The sequence below is a fragment of the Carcharhinus amblyrhynchos genome, chromosome 7 (assembly GCF_965287045.1).
Source record: "Carcharhinus amblyrhynchos chromosome 7, sCarAmb.v2.hapA, whole genome shotgun sequence".
Taxonomy (NCBI): domain Eukaryota; kingdom Metazoa; phylum Chordata; class Chondrichthyes; order Carcharhiniformes; family Carcharhinidae; genus Carcharhinus; species Carcharhinus amblyrhynchos.
The window spans coordinates 66,244,116-66,265,170 of NC_137330.1; the positions used below are offsets into that span (position 1 = coordinate 66,244,116).

Consider the following 21,055-nt stretch of genomic DNA (forward strand, 5'->3'; position numbering starts at 1 on the left):
CTATTAGGAAGGAAGTTCCAGGTTTTTGACCAAGCAATATTGAAGGAACAGTGATATAGTCCTAAGTCAGAATGGCTTGGAAGGGAACTTCCAGAATGGCTTGGAAGTGTCCCCTTTCATCCGCTGTCCTTGTCCTTCTATGTGATTTTATGCTTTAACGGATCATACAGCATAGAAGAGGCCCTTCGGCCCATTGAGTCCACACCAAACCACCTGAACTGCCACCTAATCCCATCTGTCAGCACTTGGCCCTGAATATTACGATGTGTCAAGTGCTCATCCAGATACTTTTCAAAGGATGTGGGGCAACCCGTTTCCACCACCCTCCCAGGCAGCGCATTCCAGACTGTCACCACCCTCTGGGTAAAAAAGGTTTACCTCACAACCCCCCAAACCTCCTACCTCTCACCTTGAACCTATGCCTCCTCATGACTGACTCTTCAGCTAAGGGAAATAGCTGCTCCTTATCCACTCTGTCCATGTCTCTCATAATCTTGTATACCTCAATCAGGTCGCTTCCTCAGTCTTCTCTGCTCCAATGAAGACAACCCAACCTATCCAACCTCTCTTCAAAACCTAAATGTTCCATCCTAGGCAGCATCCTGGTAAACCTCCTTTGCGCCCCCTCCAGTGCAATCACATCCTTCCGATAATGTTGTGATCTGAGCTGCACACAATACGCTGGCTGTGACCTCATCTAAGTTCTGTACAACTCCAACATGACTTCCCTGCTTTTGTAATCTATGCCTCAATTGATAAAGACAAGTGTTCCAGATGCTTCTTTCACCACCCTACTAACATGCCCTTCTGCTTTCAGTGATCTACGGACAAACACAGAACTTCCTGGTGTCCTACAATTCATTGAATGCTTTCTTGCCAAATTACTCCTTCAAAAGTGTATGAACTCACACTTTTTGGCTTAGATTCCACCTGCCATTTATCTGCCCACTTGACCATTCCATCTATATCTTCCTGTAGCCCAAGACATTCTGCCTCACTGCTAACCACCTGTCCAATCTTTGTGTCATCCACAAATTTACTAATCCTACCCCCCACAGAGTCATCAATTTCATTTATATAAATAACGGATAATAGGGGGCCCAAAACCGATCCCTGTGGTATGCGATTGGAAACTGGCTTCCAGTCACTGAAGCAGCCTTCTGTCATCACCCTCTGTCTCCTGCAATAAAACAGATTAGAAACAAGACAATTAAACAGGTATAATCCATAGTGTGCATCAGTATTAAAAGACAATTGACATGTATTTTCCTTACACACAGTTAAATCAATTGAGGCCATTAGGAGAATTTTCAGTTCTTGATCCTGTCTTTGACCTATGATGGATGTGTTTTATCACAGCAGAGCACCGATTTCCTTTGTGCAATATTTACTAATCCATAAAGTTAGCTGTAGAATCATAATGGTGTCCATTCCAGCTTAAATCTAGTAATAGTGTTTATAAATAGAGTAATTTTCAAAGTTGTACTGCTTGGATGAGATAGATAAATTAATCCTCATTTTTAATATAATCTGAATAAACAAAATAAAATCAACACAAAAGCTGCATGGATATATATTAACAACTGGCATTCAGTGTGTCAGTAATGTCAGCAATGATTGGTTTCAGCAGCAAGCTACACACTAAAAATGAGTTCTAATTAAAATTAAATTCCGACAACACTTAATATTTAGACTCTTATTGCCATTTTGGATGGATCTGGCTGCATGTTCAACACCTTCTGACCAGCATCTGTTCAGCTGAATAAGATCCCATTTGTGAATTCCTCTTCATTGCTGTGAGACTGGCAGGAGCCCATCTGTTTCCTCCAGCCCTGATTTTGGAGAGGCCAATTGTCAGCGGGATGGTCAGTTTCCAGCCTCGGCTTGTTCATCTGATGCAAATGATGTTCAGTTTTAATGGACTAGGTCCCTTTGTGGGTTTAGCGTGTGTGACACTGGCCAGCTGCTTATGGACCTCCCTGGAGGTAAACTTACCTCTACATCTCAATATTTGTGAATATCTCTGAAGCAGCTTAGCACGAGTAGCGTAACAAAACAGACCGCTATGATCTTTATCTTTAGTTTGGATGGACTCCATTAGGAATCCAATACTGCTCTAAGGTCACATATTAGTAACAAAACTAAATGTGGTGAATGTAAAGAACACAGCAAATGTAAGCAAAAGGCTCCAAACAGGAAAAGCCATTGTTGTGGGGAAAAGCACAAATTGACTTCAGAGCTATATTATGAGACTGTCTTAGTGGGAGGGAATATTTATTTTCTGCATTGAAGTAAGTTACATTGGATGAGATTTTGGTGGCAGTAACAGAGTATGATTTTGGGATGTAAATGGGTGTTGTGGCTATGCAGGTGGGGAGAAGCCCAGAGGGTGGCAAAAACGAGAAAGCAACATTATCGGAATCCAGAGTGGATGACTCACAGGACAGCTCCCTCCTGTACACCACTGTGCCACACCATCTCTGCTGGATATATCATGTCCCACTGACAGGGACCCCCCACCTTGCCCCTGACATCCCGGCGGGGTAGGGCCTCCAGTTCTACCAGCAAGGCCATTGCGTCTGGTGCCCGTTGATGGGGATCCATTTGTGATCTTCGTCAGAGACCTTCCCCGAGGCAAGTGAGCCCAGATGATTCTCTCCCAAGCTCGCCAATTACATTCAAATCATGGTTTAAATATTTTAAAATAATATAATCAGCCTTTTACCCTTTTTATGGCGCAAAGCTGATTGCATTGGATACCTGGTGCCGGTAAGATCATAAGAGGTGAGAAATCAGGCGTGAACCGGATTTCTCAGCTCTCTCGCAATCTTACCAGATCACCCTGCCTATTGGCTACTGGACGCAATGGCAAGATTGCTGCCTGTGGCTTCAAGAGCAAACCAGAGGCCAGGAACCTTGTGGAGAATAACTTACCTCCTGACTCCCCAAAGCCAGTCCACTATCTACAAGGCATAAGTCTTATCTCATAAGTCTGAAATACACTCAGATGGAATATTCTCCAGTTGTCTAAATGAGTTCAGCTCCAACAACTTTCAAGAAAAGTGGCTGATGGCACAATGGAAAGCACAGACTGACAGGGTAGAATTTTTGCTTTTCTTAACCGGGACAGAGAATACAAAAGCAAGGAGGTCTTGGTACAACTTTATGTAATATTGGTTAGACCACAAATGGAATTGTGTGTAGTTCTAGTCGCCGCACTATCGGAAGGACGTGATTGCACTAGAGAGAGTGCAGAGGAAATTCACCAGGAAGTTTCCTGGGATGGAAAGTTTCAGATATGAGGAAAGACTGAATAGGCTGGGTTTGTTTTCTCTTGTGCAGGGGAGGCTGAGGGGGGATCTGACAGAGGTATACAAAATTATGAGAGGCAGATAGGGTAGCTTGTAATAATCCTTTTCCTGTGGAAAAGATGTCTAAGATGTGGAGATGCCGGCATTGGACTGGGGTAAACATAGTAAGAAGTCTCACAACTCCAGGTTAAAGTCCAACAGGCTTATTTGGTAGCAAGCACCACTAGCTTTCAGAGCTCTACCCCTTATCAGGTGGCAAAGGGGTAGAGCCCCGAAAGCTAGTGGCATTAGCTATCAAATAAACCTGTTGGACTTTAACCTGGTGTTGTGAGACTCCTTACAGAGATCTGTAAGACCAGAGGGCTTATGTGAAGAGTAAATAGCTCAGAGGAGATCTGAGGAAAAATATTTTCACCCAGAGTGTGATAGAAATATTGATCATGCTGCCTCAGAGGGTGGTGGCGACAGGCACCCTCAGAACATTTAAGAAGCACCAGGACAAGCTTATACATCACCAAGGCACAGTAGACTGTGTACCAATGCTGGTAAATGGGATTAGTATAGATTGGTATTCGATGGTTGGCATAGACATGGTAGCTTGAAGAGCCTGTTTCTCTGCTGTATGACTCAATGGAAGGAATTTTATGGCCTCGCTTGTCCCAAAACCATAAAATCTCACCTGAAGTCAACAGACCTTCGCATGACCTGCCCCTCACCCACTCCTATTCCCGCTTGGGGCAGTAAAATTCTGGCCATCACTCACTGTGACTGAATGGCTGCTGCCTTATAGCGTATGGGACCTGGGATCAATTCCGGCTTTAGGTGACTGTCTGTATGGAGTTTGCATGTTCTCCACTTGTCTGCTAGGGTTTCCTCTGGGTGTTCCCATTTCCTTCCAATGTCCAAAGATGTGGATTGGCCATGCTAAATTGCCCCTTACTATTCAGTGATGTATAGGGTAGGTGGATTAGTCGTGGTAAATATGCAGGGTATTGGGGATAGGGCAGAGGGGAAGGCCTAGATGGAATGCTTTTTCGGAGGGTCAGTGCAGATTCAATGGACCGGATGGCCTATTTCTGCACTGTAGAGATTCTATGGTTCGAAACTTGACACCATTAAAGACAAAGCAGCCTGTTTGACATTCCTTCCAAAAACATTCACTCCCTCTGCCACAGGTGCACACTGGCAGCAGTGTGCACCATCTACAAGGCGTACTGCAAAACTCACCAACGCTCCTTAAGGAGCACCTTCCACATCCATGACTGCTACTATCTAAAAGGATAAGGGCAGCAAGTGCATGGGAACACCACCACCTGGAAATTTCCCTCCAAACCACTCACCATCCTGACTTGGAAATATATATTGATCTTCAGTGTCACTGGGTCAAAATCCCAGAATGCCCTCCCTAATAACACTTTGTGTGTATCTGCACCACAGAGTCTGGAGCAGTTCAAGATAGCAGTTCATCACAATCTTCTCAAAGGCAATTAAGGATGAATAATAAATGCTGTCCCAGCCAGTGACATCCACATCCCGTAAATGGTTGAAAACAAATCCCTGAACTGCTTCCAAAGCATTTACTTCCTTCCTTAAATAAGGTGACCAATATACTGTACTCATTACTCCAGATGTGGTCCCGCCAGTGCTTTGTGTAACTGAAGCATAACCTCACTACTTTTGAAATCAATTCCTTTTGCAATAAATGATATCAATATCTTAGCTCTTCTACTTGTTGTAGCTGCATACTCGCCTTTTGTGGTTCATGCATAAAGGTACCCAGATCCCTCTGCATTTCAGAGCTCTGCAATCTCTCACCATTTAAAAAATATGCTCTTTTTTAATTTTTCCTGCCAAAATGGACAATTATACATTTTCCCACTTTATACTGCACTTGCCAGATCTTTGACCATTCATTAATCTATTTGTATCTATTGTAAACCTAGTTAATCAGTTTCTACGGGTTGAATTTTATGAGACTCTATTCACCCAGCTTAAAGATTTAGTCAACCAGACATTGATCGGTTGCCTGGAAGCCATTGAATGGCTGATCAGCTGTTAATAGACTGGAGGCAGGACTTCACCAATCAAAGATAGAATGTCCCACCTCAGAGACTTGCTGGTCAACCAGAGACTAGCAGCTCTCCAGCATTGTGTGTGTGGTAGTCACTGCCAGTATGCCACTCTGGCAATGAAGAGGAAAACTACACTGCATCGTGATGTTATTGTTTGCGAATTTTGCTGGGTGCTAAAATGACAGGCCATGAAAAGGGGACAGGACAGGATGGTGGGGCGGGGGGGGGGGGGTGTGATGTGGGGAGATGGTAGGGGGGTTGGGTGGGTCAGGTTTGAGAGGCATATGGAACGGGGAGCCTAGGAATGGGGTAATTTCTTGGGGGGAGGGGAAGGGGAAGGGGTGTGGTGGTGGGGTTGACTCTGATGGGCCTAGGGCCTGTAAAGAAGTGACAACTCCATTCCAAGTTATCTGCTTGGCATGGACCTCTCTTGCTGATGGTTAGTGCTGGCAGGATGAGGCCCTGAATTGGTCTACTGGCAGGCAGGCCTTGACATTAGTAAAATTGTGGTAAGGCAGGGGCAGACAGGTTGGGAGCAGACAGGCCACTCATTGGATTTTAAATACCTCCCATCAGCTCCCCCATGCCAATCCCCCACCCCCCGATTTCTCATCCTGCACCCCCCCCCCACCCCCACGCACCCCCCAAACCCCTACCCACCCAGGCAACCTAGCAACATGCTGGCAAGGAATGTAAAATCAATACTTTGTAAATCAAGCAGTAGTGATTTCCTTTGCTCCTTTGTTTTCTTGTGCCTCAGTTACCTCAGGAAGGAATATACACATTCTGGTTACCCAATTGACAAAGATGATTCTTTAAAAAGTATAATTGAACATTCTCAAGACATGCTACTTTACCTAATTGTGATTATTTGCGTGTGTTTAATTATAAAACTTCATTGTGGAATATAACTGACACCTGTTTTCTTTTTATTTAATGCATTGTAGGAGTTCTTCACCCCCCAGCTAAACGAAAAGGTCAGTACTTTTTGTTGTAAAAATATTTTATCATGTCAGGGCAAAGTTCAGCTTCTGGCTTGGACTGAATTGGGTGACCTCAGTTGACGATGTCTTGGGCTGGTCCATTTGATATCAGTGTCCCAGGGCTTGTGATCTGCATCCATTAATCTTTGCTGGATTTGGATAGAAATAAGCTAAATTGCAACAATTTTAATCTGTTTTTGTCTGTTTTATTTTAAAATCCACATGAATACATTTCAGCTTAAAGCAATATTTAAGTGAATAACCTATTTGCATACCTTTTCTGTGCGAAATGTGGGATATGCTCTTCATGGTCATTGATACCTCTATATCTATAAATGTACATGTCTCTTTTAAAAGGCTTTTGTCTCTCAAGCCTTCTGGAGAAATGCATTTCATATTTTTTGGACATTTTTGGGGAGAAATTGTATTAGGATTATTGTCAGTTCTGAAATGAATATACAAAGAGCACACATATTAACTGTTTTGCCTGAAATTGGATCTCATTAACATTATTTGAGTGAGCTGCCAGCAGGTTGCACTCCCTCAGGCAGCTTGGCTATAGCATAAAAGAATACTCAACCATTTGCTTCTCAGGTTACAAGCCTAAAGAATCATAAATCGTGTATAAGTTGACCTGGCATATAAAGAGATCCCATTTTTTCGGTGCCAACATGGTCAATATTTACTGGACAGTCAAACATCATTTTTCAGCCAATATTTAGGAATCACTGCCATTAGTAGCTGGCCTTAATTTTTCAGCTCAGATATATATGTTTAGGGTTATACTCACCTTTTAGGCAGAATTCTCCCAAACTCCCACCGATAATGGATACGGGGAGTGGATTTTTCAGGAAGCCCAGAAATCGGTTTCACGCTTGTGTGAATTTACAACAGGATCTTCCGCTGGTGTCCATTATGGTGGGTCAGAGCAACCATCAGAGAACCGCATTTGAATCCCATTAATTGAATGCAGATGAAGTCCTGAACTCTTAAGAAGATGCATGGGAGTTGAAGACATGCACATGCAGAGCAGAACCATCCATGGCATCCAATGAACAGAAGCAGAAATCTTGCACCACAGCTGGTGCTTTGGGTGGGCTCAACTCACATGCATCTTTTTGGTCCATATTACTGGCTTTATGCCACACACCGACTTCTTGGGCAGAATACTCCCATTTTGAGACAAAGTGCAATGGTGAGGGTGGGAATGTGGCGTGCTGTGGCGGCTGGCAGGGAAATATACCAATACCCTCAGCGTTTAAGTCAATCAACATTTTTGGAAGAATTTTTCAAAGCATCAAATATTGACTTATACATTAAGATATGTGGTGCGTACTGAGACGAGGGTATAATGACAATCAGAAGGAGGAGTCCATTGATCAAGTTTCAGTGATTGCTAAATCGTTCAAAGTACTCCGCTGTGTCCAATTTCACAATAAGCAGCCTAAAATAGGAGTTAGACTCCTCATTTGCAGATGTAAGGCATTTTAGAAGTTCCTATGAATGCCTCATAATATCCTGAAACAATGTGTCTGATTTTACCATCAAGTTGTGCCCATTTTCAGGCGATCAGTGCGGGTGAAAAGGGGTTCGCTGCCACTCTGCCTGTGATCAGTGAGGGGAGGAAGGAGGGGTCTGCTGCCACTCTGCCTGTGATAGTGCGGGGGGGGGGGGGAAGGAGGGGTCCGCTGCCACTCTGCCTGTGATCAGTGGGGGCAAGGGAGGTCCACTGCCACTCTGCCTGTGATCAATGTGGGGGAAGGAGGGGTCCGCTGCCACTCTGCCTGTGATCAGTGGGTGGGAATGGGGGTCCGCTGCCACTCTGCCTGTGATCAATGTGGGGGAAGGAGGGGTCCGCTGCCACTCTGCCTGTGATCAGTGGGCAGGAATGGGGGTCCGCTGCCACTCTGCCTGTGATCAGTGGGGTGGGGGGAAGGGGAGTCTGTGAAATTCTGCCTGAGATCAATGGGGGGGTAGTGGATCCACTGCCTCTCTGCCTGAGATCAGTCTGGGTGGCGGGGATGTGGGGTGGATAAGGAAGACGCATGTTGTGGGGGTGGGGCAATGCCTGTGGGGGTCGGGGGAGGCATTATCTGGGATGTGGCAGAGCAGTATAATTCTATCTTTTTTTTTCTGTGCAAGTGCAGTTGGAGGTGCCAATGAGAGCTGCAGGGTTTTGGGTGCATTTAGCCCCACCCACAGGCTTGTGCAGCGTAATTGGGAATTGCTGATATTTTTGCAGGAAGAGTGCGTATGGGGGCTCCTCAGAAAAGGTCTAAAAGTCCCAGTTTCAAGTCTGCCCAGCACTTAGAATCAAAATGGTAAAATAGGGCGCAATATCTGCTCAGATACCGTGACGGTCCTTGAATTGCAGGGGATTGGTCCCTGAAATGGGCCCTCAGTGAGTTTATATAACTGTTAAAGCAGAAACAATGAGGTCTGAATTCTCCCCTTGGTTTCCATGCTCTGATAACTGGGAGTAACTCACTCTGGTCTGGAGGTTGTACAGAGTAACATCGTAGAGTCATAGAGTCAGAGAGGGTTACAGCGTGGAAACAGACCCTTTGGCCCAACTTGTTCATGCCACATCATCTTTTAACTCCTAAGCTAGCCCCAGTTGCCTGCATTTGGCCAATATTTCTCTATACCCATCTTACCCATGTAACTGTCTAAACGCTCTTTAAAAAACAAAATTGTACCCCCTCTACTACTACCTCTGGCAGCTTGTTCCAGACACTCACCATCCTCTGTGTGAACAAATTGTCCCTCTGGACCGTTTTGTATCTCTCCCCTCTCACTTTAAACCTGTGCCCTCTAGTTTTAGACTCCCCTATCTTTGGGAAAAGATATTGACTATCTAGTTGATCTATGCCCCTTATTATTTTACAGACCTCTATAAGATCACCCCTAAGCCTCCGACGCTCCAGAGAAAAAATCCCAATCTATCTAGCCTCTCCTTATAACTTAAACCATCAAGTTCTGGTAGCATCATAGTAATTTTTTTCTGCATTCTTTCTACTTTAATAAAATCCTTTCTTTAATAGGGTGAACAGAACTGTACGCAGTTTTCCAACTGTGACCTTACCAATGCCTTGTACAACTTCAACAAGATGCCCCAATTCAATGTTCGAACCAATGAAACCAAGCATACAGAATGCCTTCTTCACCACTCTGTCTACCTGTGACTCCACTTTCAAGGAGTTATGAACCTGTACCCCTCGATCTCTTTGTTCTATAACTCTCCCCACCTCCCTACCATTAACTGAGTAAGCCCTGCCCTGGTTTGATCCATCAAAATGCATTACCTCACATTTATCTAAATTCGACTCCATCTGCCATTTGTTAGTCCACTGGCCCAAGTGATCAAGATCCTTTTGCAATCCAAGATAACTTTCTCCACTGTCCACTATGCCACCAATCTTGGTGTCATCTGCAAACTTACTAACCATGCCTCCTATATTCTCATCCAAATCATTAATATAAATGACAAATAACAGTGGACCCAGCACTGATCCCTGAGGCACACTGCTGGTCACAGGCCTCCAGTTTGAAAAATAACCCTCTACAACCACCCTCTGGCTTCTGTCATCAAATCAATTTTGTACTCATTTGGTTACCGCACCCTGAGTCACATGTGATTTAACATTATGCAACAACTTACCATGCAGTACCTTGTCAAAGGCCTTGCTAAAGTCCCTGTAGACAACATCAACTGCACTGCCCTCATCGACCTTCTTGGTTACCCCTTCAAAAAACTCAATCAAATTTGTGAGACATGATTTTCCACTCACAAAGCCATGCTGACTGTCCCTAATCAGTCATTGCATCTCTAAATGCCTGTAAATCCTGTCTCCCAAAATACCTTCTAACAACTTACCCACCACAGATGTGAGGCTCACTGGCCTGTAGTTCCCAGACTTTTCTCTGCAGCCCTTCTTAAACAAATGTGCAACATTTTCCACCATCCATTCTTCAGGCACCTCACCCGTGACTATCAATGATTCAAATATCTCGGCTAGGGGGCCCACAATTTCCTCCTTAGCCTCCTACAATGTCCTGGGATACACTTCATCAGGTCTTGGCGGTTTATCTACCTTGATGTGCTTTAAGACTTCCAGCACCTCCTTCTCTGTTATATGTACACTCTGCAAGACATCATTATTTAATTCCTAACATCCTTGCTTTTCTCAACAGTGAACTGATGAGAAATGATTGTATAAGATCTCACCCATCTCTTGTGAGTCCGTATATAGATGACCTTGTTGATCCTTAAGAAATCCTACTGTCTCCCTAGTTACTCTTTTACTTTACATATCTGTAGGAGTTCTTTGGATTCTCCTTTGCCTTATCTGCCAAAACAATCTCGTGTCCCCTTTTTGCCCTCCTGATTTCTCTCTTAACTCTATTTCTACACCCACTATACTCTTCAAGGAATCCACTTGATCCCAGCTGCCTATGCATGTCATGTGCCTCCTTCTTCTTCTTGACCAGGGCCTCAATATCCTGAGTCATCCAGGGTCCCCTGCTTCTACCAGCCTTGCCCTTCACTCTAAGAGGAATGTGCTTAGCCTGGTTAACACACTTTTGAAAGCATGCCACTTACAAGACGTCCCTCTGCCTTCCCACAGACTTTCCCAATTAACTTTTGAAAGCTCCTGCCTGATAACATCTAAATTGGCCTTTGCCCCAATTTAGAATTCTAACTTTTGGGCCAGACATATCATTCTCCATAGCTATCTTAAAACTAATGGAATTATGGTCACTGGTCCCAAAGCGATCTCTCACTAACACTTTTTCACCCACCTTTCCTTATTTCCCAAGGGGAGGTCAAGTTTTGCCCCATCACTAGTCGGGCCATCCACATACTGAATGAAAAATTCCTCCTGAGTACACACAACAAATTTCTTTCCATCCAATCCTCTAATACTATGGCTGTGTTGGGAAAGTTAAAATTCCCGACCATTACCACCCTATTTTTCTTGGAGCTATCTGTAACCTCCTTACAAATTTACTCCTCAATTTCCTGCTGACTATTTGGGGGCCTATAGTACAACGCTATCAAAGTGACTTCCCCCTTCTTATTTCTCAGTTCTAGCCATATAGACTCAGTGGGCGAACCCTTGGATATATCCCCTCTCAGCACTGCTGTGATGTTTTCCCTAATCAAAAATGCAACTCCTTCTCCTCTCTTACCTTATGTTCTATCTTTCCTATAGCATCTGTACCCTGGAACATTGAGCTGCCAGTCCTGTCTCTCCCTTAGCCATGTTTCAGTAATTGCCATAATATCCCAGTCCCATGTACCCATCCATGCCCTGTTGCTGATGTAACTATGACGCAATGCCACATGGCTAAGTAACAGAAGTTTGGTGGGAAACGTATGTAAAACTGTAGGTAAAGTGACTGAGTTGTAAATAGAGCCATACATGAAAATAAATAATAAAGATTTTACTGACTGCAGTCTTAATTAGCTTTCTTAGAGAAACAGTTAAACACTAAAGAACACCATTTAGACACTGAACACATGACAAAACATGGTGCCAATGGGCAGTGAGTAAAAGACCCAGAAAAATCCCAAGAAAAAACTACAGATCTGACAGACCTACAGATTCTTGGAAGAAGGATAAAAAGAAAATTGATACTTACTTACTTGATACTTGATACTTACTTGAAAAACTCCAAGCACTGAGGCTGCAGCAAGTGCAAACTGAGACACAGGCCAAGTGTCCAAAAGGCATTGAGCACAAATCAGAATTTGCAAGCCAGACCACTGAAGCAACAGCAGATCCAGAACTTAGGACAACATGGAGTCTACATTGACTCCCAAAACCATTGCAAAGGACTGAAGGCTTGCAATAGGCTCAACACTGGGACATTTGGAGGAAGAGAGTTTCTAGTTATCAGGTTTGCACACGCAAAATTTAATAAGTGGAAACAAAAACCAGGGGACTGCATGAATTCATTCATTAATGTCCTGACTAGACTAGCAAAAAATTACGATGACAGAGTCCTGAAAGATGAATTAATATGCAGTTGTATCATGGTTGGGAACCTAGATGAAACTTAGATCTCTTACAGACAAGAAATCTAACTCTCACTAAAGCAGTACAAATTGTGTGACAGACTGAGCTGAGAAAGCAAAATCAAACAATTGTGCATGGAAAAAGCAATGTCACTTGGAAATGAGGAATAAGGCCATTCAACAATGTCAGATAGAAAAGAGAATGCGCATGAAAGCAGTAGTCTATAAAACTGGAGAAAAGCATGCCAACCACTATCTGGAAATGCTCTGAGTGTGGTGGGGAAACCCTATACAAAAGGGAAGAATTCCTAGCAAGGGGAGCAGAATGCTATAACTCTGGAAAGTTAGGAAATCCTAAAATTGTCTTCTGATTTAAAACATAAATAGCCTGCAAGAAAATAAAGAACAAATAACAAGGCCAAACAAATAAAAGAAATGGAAAAGCCACCGAAAAAAATCAAATAACCTTCCAAGAGGAAATTAATGAAACAGAAAATAATTATTGGAACATTAAAATGCAAGTTGCCAGCCTACAGATGTTCAATCAGACATAGCTGCAGGTGTTTCAGTCTTACGTCATGAAGTAAAGTGAGTTAAATACATCACTAGAACCATCATCCATTCAGTTACAAAGTCCAGAAGGGATCACACTGAAAGTCACAGGTCAATATTTGGCTAGATTTAAATACAAGGATAAAGAAATCATTGAACTCTGTATGTCATACAGAATCAAAGTCACCATTATTAAGCAGGAAAGCATGTTTACAATTGTGGCTGATCTACAAAATTGATTAACTTCCTGATGGGTAGTCCAATAATGTATTCAGGAATGAATTCTCCACATTATTTTTAGGGTTAGGAAAGCTGAAGATGGAGTATCATGTAGCCCAAAAGCTGATTTTCAACTAATTTGACTTTTTACATCAACAGAAGTCCCTCACCCATTCTCAGACAAAGTCAAGAGCAAGATTAAGCACATGCTAAATCAGTAAAAAATACCTTATTCACCTAATTAGGTGCAAACAGTATCTTTTGGGAGTTGCCCCTGGACAAAATGTTCAGACGGTTAACCACTTTTATAACACCATTCAGTCAGTATTGTTTTAACAGGTTACCATTCAGAATTGCTACTGTACCAGGCACATTCCAAACACAACATATCAGACCCTGGAAGGCATGGAATGAGTCGCATGCCGGGTGGTGGACATACTCGTACATGCTTCGTCAAAAGAAGAATGTAATGTAGAGTTAGATCGGTCCTCATGGTTCGACAGGAATCAGGTTTGACATTGAACAAGAAATGTGATTGCAAGGCCAGTGATTAAATTCTAGGATACATTGTGCAAGCTTCAGGAATAACAGCAGACCCATTGAAAATCAAGGTGATTAAAGAGTCTTCACAGACAAGGAACATCAAGATTTGCAAAGATTCCTTGAGATGGTCAACCTTATAGGCTAGTTCCAAATTTGGTAGAAGTGAATGAGTCATTGAGACAGCTGTTGAGACAAGATCAGCAGTGGTGCTGGAATGTAGGCCAGCAAATGCTTTTCACAAGATCAAAAATCTTCTAATTTCACCTAAAGTTGTAGTACACTATGATCCAGAATTGCCACCAATTATAACAGTGGATGCATCGCCTAAATGTTTGGGTGCATTTTTGTTTCAAATTCAACAGAATGGACAATGAGACGAGTTTATTATGCCTCAAGGTCACTCAGGTTATGCAATCATCGAGAAAGAAGCATTGCCAGCCACATGGGTCTGCAAGAAGTTTTCTGATGGAATGTCCTAGCATTAAGGTTTAAAATTGAAACTGACCACAAATCGCCTTAGTCAAAAAGAGATTGTACAAATGCCCCCTAAAATTCAATATTTCAGACGAACAAAATAAGATACAGAGACAGAATGTGTTAAAGGAAAGCACAGTAAGAAGTCTGACAACACCAGGTTTAAGTCCAACCGATTTATTTGATAGTAAACTCACAAGCTTTAGAGGTTAAACTCTTCGTCAGGTGAATGGAGAGTTCTGGCCTCTCCATGACACCCTAATCCAGAGGCCAGAACTCTCCATTCACCTGATGAAGAGTTTAACCTCGAAAGCTTGTGAGTTTTCTATCAAATAAATCGGTTGGACTTAAACCTGGTGTTGTCAGACTTCTTACTGTGTTTACCCCAGTCCAAAGTCAGCATCTCCACATCATTAAAGGAAAGCACCATACAACAGTAGATATGCTATCAAGAATACTACTGAAAGGAATCAAAATGGAAGATTTGTACTTCATTGAGAAAGTGGAAGCACTCATTACCAAACAATTACGAGCCATTGGAAAGACACACGAGATTAAGCAAGCAACTTTACTCAGAGAGTGATTGGGGTGTGGAATAGACTGCCTGCTGTGATAGTGGAGTTGGATACTTTAGGAACTTTCAAGCAGTTATTGGATAGGCACATGGAGCACACCAGAATAATAGGAAGTGGGATAGCTTGATCTTGGTTTCGGACAACATCAAGGGCCAAAGGTACTGTTCTATGTTCACAACAGTAGGGTAATGAATGCATCCAAATAAAAGAGTATGGTCAGAGAGGATGTCCACTCTTAACAACGCAGTACTATGCCAGTAATTTCAACAGAGAAAACATCGCAGAATCATTGCTGATTTCTTAGTTTTTAATGACTATTCATCCCCGAAACATTTCAAATCAAATCACTCCAAAAAATACATATTTTTGGGGGTATCAAAATGCCGAGTCAGGGCCCAGCAATTAGTTTGGTGGCCAGGCATTAATCATTCTGTAGAAGACTTAAACTAGACTTGCCTAACGTGCAATGAATAGCCAATAGCAGAGTGAACCACTAGCGATGGGAACACCTGGGAATGGATTTATCTGAGTTTAAAGCAAAGTATTTATCATCATTATTGACTACTACTGCAGATGGATTGAAGTGAACAGGTTGCACTGCATCATGGTGGAGACAGTCATTCAATTACTGGAGAGAATCTTTGCAACACATGGCATACTGACTATTTTAGTGCCAAAGAATCCTCAGTTTGCTAATAAATTATTCCACAACTCAACACAAGAATGTGGTTTACTGAACTTAAAGTTGAAGTTTATTTATTGGTCACAAGTAAGGCTTATATTAACATTGCAATTAAGTTACTGTGAAATTCCTAGTTGCCACATTCCGGAGCCTGTTCGGATCAATGCACCTAACCAGCACAACTTTCAGACTGTGGGAAGAAACCGGAGCACCTGGAGGAAACCCATGCAGACACAGGGAGAATGTGCAATCTTCACACCAACAATGATGCAAGTTGAGAATCGAACCCAGATCCCTGGCATTGTGAGGCAGCAGTGCTAACCACTATGCTACTTTACTTGCTCGCCTAGATATCCTTAGCTGAATGCAGAATCAGGAAGAGGAATTCAAACAATCAAAGAATTGATGATAAAGAACAAAGGTATTAACTTAGACCTTCTTAGTCATAGAACCTTACTGTGATAAGACGGGCTCTCACCATCAGAATTGCTGATTGAAAAATGGCAGCAAAACAACTTCTAGCTCTACAACAAAAACTACAGCCTAACATTACTTTAGATGATCATGAGAGAGTTAGAAAATATGAGGAACATCACAGATGCAATCAAACTTGTAACTTCACGCACAGAACATGAGGTTTAAGATTGCTACATCTAAGGGAGAGAATATGGACACAGGACCAACAGAAAGAACGCAGAAGAACAGCAAGGGGTTCACTGTTGAGATCCTTTTGAATCAAAGCTGACCAAGGAAATCTATGAAAGAACTGAAAAGCTTTGATACCATTTGGATGGAAGCCAACAGGAACTTGGACCTATGATTCAGATTCAGGCAGGGACGAGGAACTGAAAACAAGCCAAAACTCTGCAGCCACGCAGGGGAAGACCACATGAATGAAGAGAGAATGCAGATCGTTGTCAAATTCAGAATAAGTTCAGATCAAGATTAGGGAAATTCATCAATGCACATCAAAGATTATCCTTGGAAGCCTGAGATTTTTGGCACAGGTGTAGGAGGGTGTATATAATTGGGATAAAAACTTGCGGGAAGATGTAGAGCAAAGGGTTAACATCAGAAGCAACAATGACGAAATGTCATATGATTTAGGTAACAAGTCTGGAGGGAAGGAGAAGTACAACCTTGTGTGGGATTATTGAGATGTCCATTGAGTTGAAAATAAATAATTGTGGTTTTATGAATTACAGCCTGATTAGCTTTCTTAGGGAAATAGTCTAACCCTAAAGAACACCATCAAGACTGTGAACGCAAGATGAAATTGTAAAAATTCCAATTTTATGATTGGTGGAATTTTTTTTTATCTTTTTGGGAATAAACACCCTACAGCTAAATGGAACTTATTCAAAACCAGTTATCAATCTTTGGAAATTGTACAACTATAAGCCTAGTTAAGCAGATACTCTATTTCTTGTAATTGAAACACTAGTATTTTCCTTCTCTCCAGTTTTTCTTTTGCCTCATTTATTTCTGAGGATAACAAGCAGCTTCTGAGGATAAATAGTTACTAAAGAACATTTTCCTGACTGCTTTGGGAGTGATTTCTACCCTAAATGTGTTTTTGACTAATTTGCTAGTTTTTGACTTAATTTTATAAATGTCATGTATTTTTTAGGAAAAGGAAACATAGTTTCTGTTTTATTTTGCCTGGAGAAAGGATCAAATCATATCAGATTTACAGAGTTTTGGAAAAATGAACTTGGTGGGCATTGGGATTTATTTAAGTATTTAAAATATTTTAATATGTGCTTGGACTGAATATTTTGGCAATTGTATTCTTGAAGACTATTTCCAATCTCCTTTTCTTTCATTAGACGAACTGTGATTTTTCACTGGGTTATCTTCCAGAAATGTAATTCCAAAAAAAATTCTCTTGTCTTTTTTATTCAGATGAATCTCATCCTCCATCTAAAAGAAAAGGTTGGTGGTTTCTCATTTTAATGTAACACACTCCTGGAGCTTTCTTTAATAAGAGGAAAGCTAGTGACATATTTGACATTCAGTGCTGTTGTATCACATAAAATTTGAAAATTGTATGTTTGCTGTATTGATCTGTGTTTAATCTATGTTTCATGCCTAAAATATCATATTAATATATATATATAGCTTCTGACTAGAGCCCTTGTTTTACAACTGATGCTTCAGAGTGCCAGGGACCTGGGTTCAATTCCCAGTTTGGGTCATTGTTTAGTCCCTTATTTAAGAAAGGATATATTAGCTTTAGAGGAGATACAGTGAAGGTTCACCAGGTTGATTCCGGAGATGAGGGGGTTAGCTTATGAGGAGAGATTGAGTAGACTGGGCCTGTACTCATTGGAGTTCGGAAGGTTGAGAGGAGATCTTATAGAGACATATAAGATAATGAAGGGGCTAGACAGGGTAGAGGCAGTGAAGTTATTTCCACTTAGAATGGAAACAAGAACTAGGGGGCATAGCTTCAAGATATGGGGCAGTCAATTTAGAACAAAGTTGAGGAGTAACTTCTTCTCTCAGAGGGTAATGAATCTTTGGAATTCTCTGCCCAATGAAGCAGTAGAGGCTACCTTGTTAAATGTGTTTAAGTCACAGTTAGATAGATTTTTAACCAATAAGGGAATTAAGGGTTATGGGAAGCAGGTGGGTAAGTAGAACTGAACCCACTATCAGATCAGCCATGATCTTATTGAATAGCAGAGCAGGCTCGAGGGGCTTGATGGCTATTCCTGCTCCTATTTCTTATGTTCTTATGTCTGTGTGGAGTCTGCACCTTCTCCTCATGTCTGCGTGAGTTTTCTCTGGTGTTCCAATTTCCCTCCCACAGTCTGAAAGACGTGCTCGTTAACCATGCCAAATTCTCCCTCCATGTACCTGAACAGGGGCCAGAATGTGGCCACTGGGGGATTTTACAGTAATTTCAATGCAATGTTAATGTAAGCCTACTTGTGACACTGATATTTAAATTTAAACTTAAATTTGTTTTTTCAAATTTACAGTATTTGCACTGTTTCAGGCTTTAAATGATTACACCGTTTATCTAATATCTGCAATGTTTTTCATTTTCAAAATGTCAATTTTCACGAACAGTTAAAGGATTTCACATTTAATTAAGTCTGTTACTTAATGGAGGATCTACTATTGATAATTTTCAATTAAACTATTTAAATACTTAAGTGGCACAATTGATACTGATTTAGCTCCATTCAGCCAAACAGCATTTTGCATCTTTATCTGTAAGTCCATGGACTGTCTGCTGTTCATTCCAATGAATCAATATGCTTTGCAATAGATGATACATTTATGCTTCATTAGACCAAACAAAGCATTACTTGAATTTGCCACTTTGTATTACTTGTACAAGTACTGCAATTGAGACATTTTAAAATGAGTTTCATGTTCAACTGCTCCTTTGATGCAAGACTATGAGATGCATTTTCAACTTACCACTGTGATGTAAAACTGACATTGGGAATTGGCTGTATGTTAGCAAAACCACCCAACTTTTGTTTGCATTTATTTCAACAGAAATGAAATTTGGGCAATTTCTATAACAGGTTGTGATCTTCAACGTCATTTTTGTACATGGGAGTCAAGTTAAACTCAGCGCAATTTTCTTTTTGGAGAATAGCATTAAACTCAGTAGTATCTGCACATCATTGTTACCTCAGAAGTGTTTGGATCAGAGTGAGATGGAAGGTTTACAGAGTAAAGAATAAAGGTTCAGTCAACTCGATGTAGTCAAAGGTGAACTTGGGCCAGTGAGTGTACAGTTGAAGACTTGTTGACCAAAACTAGTTGATCTCTGGGCCATATTGTACCTGTTCATCTGCCACACTACAGCCTGTCTGACAAGCTGGGATTGCCTAAGTCTGTACTGTCAACAATAAAACATGATTAAACTGATCTGCCCATCAAATCCTTGCCAATTTCATAAAGTGATGGAAGGAGTTATCAAGGGTACCATAAAGAGACATCTGCTCCCTAATTCAAAAGCAAAATACTGCAGATGCTGGAAATCAGAAATAAAAACAGAAAATGCTGGAAATACTCAGCAGGTCAGGCAACATTTGTGCAAAGAAACAGAGTTAACATTTCAGATTTGTGACCTTTCACCAGAATGATGATTTATACCTTAAGTATCATCATTGACTTGAAATGTTGACTTTGCTTCCCTTCACAGATGCTGCCTAATTTGCTGAGTATTTCCAGCATTTCCTGTTTCTACTCATTAATTATCTGCTCACTGGGGCACAACTTGCATTCTGCCATATCTACTTGGTACCCGCCATTAGCACAGTTTTTCTTTATATATGGATACAAGCTGAATGCTGAAGTTGTGAGAATAGCTGTCCTTGACATACAGGCAGCAGAATATGGCATCAAATAGAGCCACAGCAAAACTGAAACCAAAGGGAAGTTGGAAGGAATCATACCTGACAGAAAGAAAGAAATAATTGTCGAGAAGCCAGTCATCTTTGATCAGGTGAATAAACACTGTCAGATAGTTTGCAAATAGTATGAAGAGGCTATCACACAGCCTTACTTGACCCCATCCGAATTTTGAAGGTGTGTTTCAGATCTCCCACTCAAGACAGTTGCGGTCGTATTGGCCTAGATATGTTGCTCAGTGGTCACATATTTCTACAACATTTTCATTGAACTAGTCCTGGTGATGACAATGCTCAAACTTGAAGGTCTGGGCGCAGGAGTCAAGTACAACTGATTTAAAAAAAAATTGTCCCATTGTTCTGGAATTAAATTGGATATGTGGAGATTTTCCAGATTGGTCTTAAGCTATGCTTGGAGTTCCTCTCTTTGGTCAGGCTGCTTTATGGCTCAGAAAATGATCTCCTTCCTCTTGGACTTTTGGGCATGAGATGTCTTGGTGCTAAGTGGATGTTCATCCTAGAACCTGTTCTGTTGCATTCCTCCAAATAGCTGGTGCAGTAGTAGTCATATAAGGATCAGTTCATTGGAACAGACCTCTATGTATGCAAAGGATCAAGTAGTTCTTAGACTCTTAATCTAGCTCTAAATGATTGTAGAAATGCATTAGGTCTAACTTGGTAAATACCATTTCACTACTCAACCCTGACAGTATATTTTCAACTGTTATGTTCAGTGTTACCACTTGGCTCAATGTCATGTAGTTTGGGATCATAACAATGGGTGAACTCCACTCACTGGGAGGAATTTTGAAGAGTCTATAGGACCATGAAAGCTGACTAAATTCGATGGGATGCCAAATCTCGATTTCCCAATGGCAGGCCGAGATGCATTTGCAGTGTACCAAGCCTCATACTGGCCTGTGGTAAATCCATACTTGTAATATACTGCAGACCACAAATTCTAATTAACATGAAAATTTTAAAAAATGTGTCTACTTTTAAGATAAAGTCAGTGACTCACGAGAATCTCGTAGCATCTGGTTCACCTTTGTTTAAAGGCAGTGTGCACTGGCGGGCACGGGGCAGTTTTGTCTGAGGTTAGCAATTGTCCTTCTTTAACTTTACAGCCAAAGGGAAGGAAGCAGGAGAATGGCAGTTTCTATGGAGGCTCAGGGCTCATAAGGGTATGCGAATGGTAGGGGTGAGGTATATGGATTGGGGTCAGGGGTATGGAGGAGTGAAA

The 21,055-nt window shown here is 41.6% G+C and overlaps 1 protein-coding gene across 1 annotated transcript in view; it reads left to right on the plus strand.

Moving 5' to 3' along the window:
* The window catches only part of trdn (triadin), a 209,007-nt gene that overhangs the window by 66,932 nt on the left and 121,020 nt on the right, over positions 1–21,055 (plus strand). The window contains exons 7-8 of the mRNA XM_080193433.1: positions 6,331–6,360; positions 17,339–17,368. Of these exons, the coding sequence (XP_080049559.1) occupies positions 6,331–6,360; positions 17,339–17,368 (60 nt within the window). The remainder of the gene's footprint in view (positions 1–6,330; positions 6,361–17,338; positions 17,369–21,055) is intronic.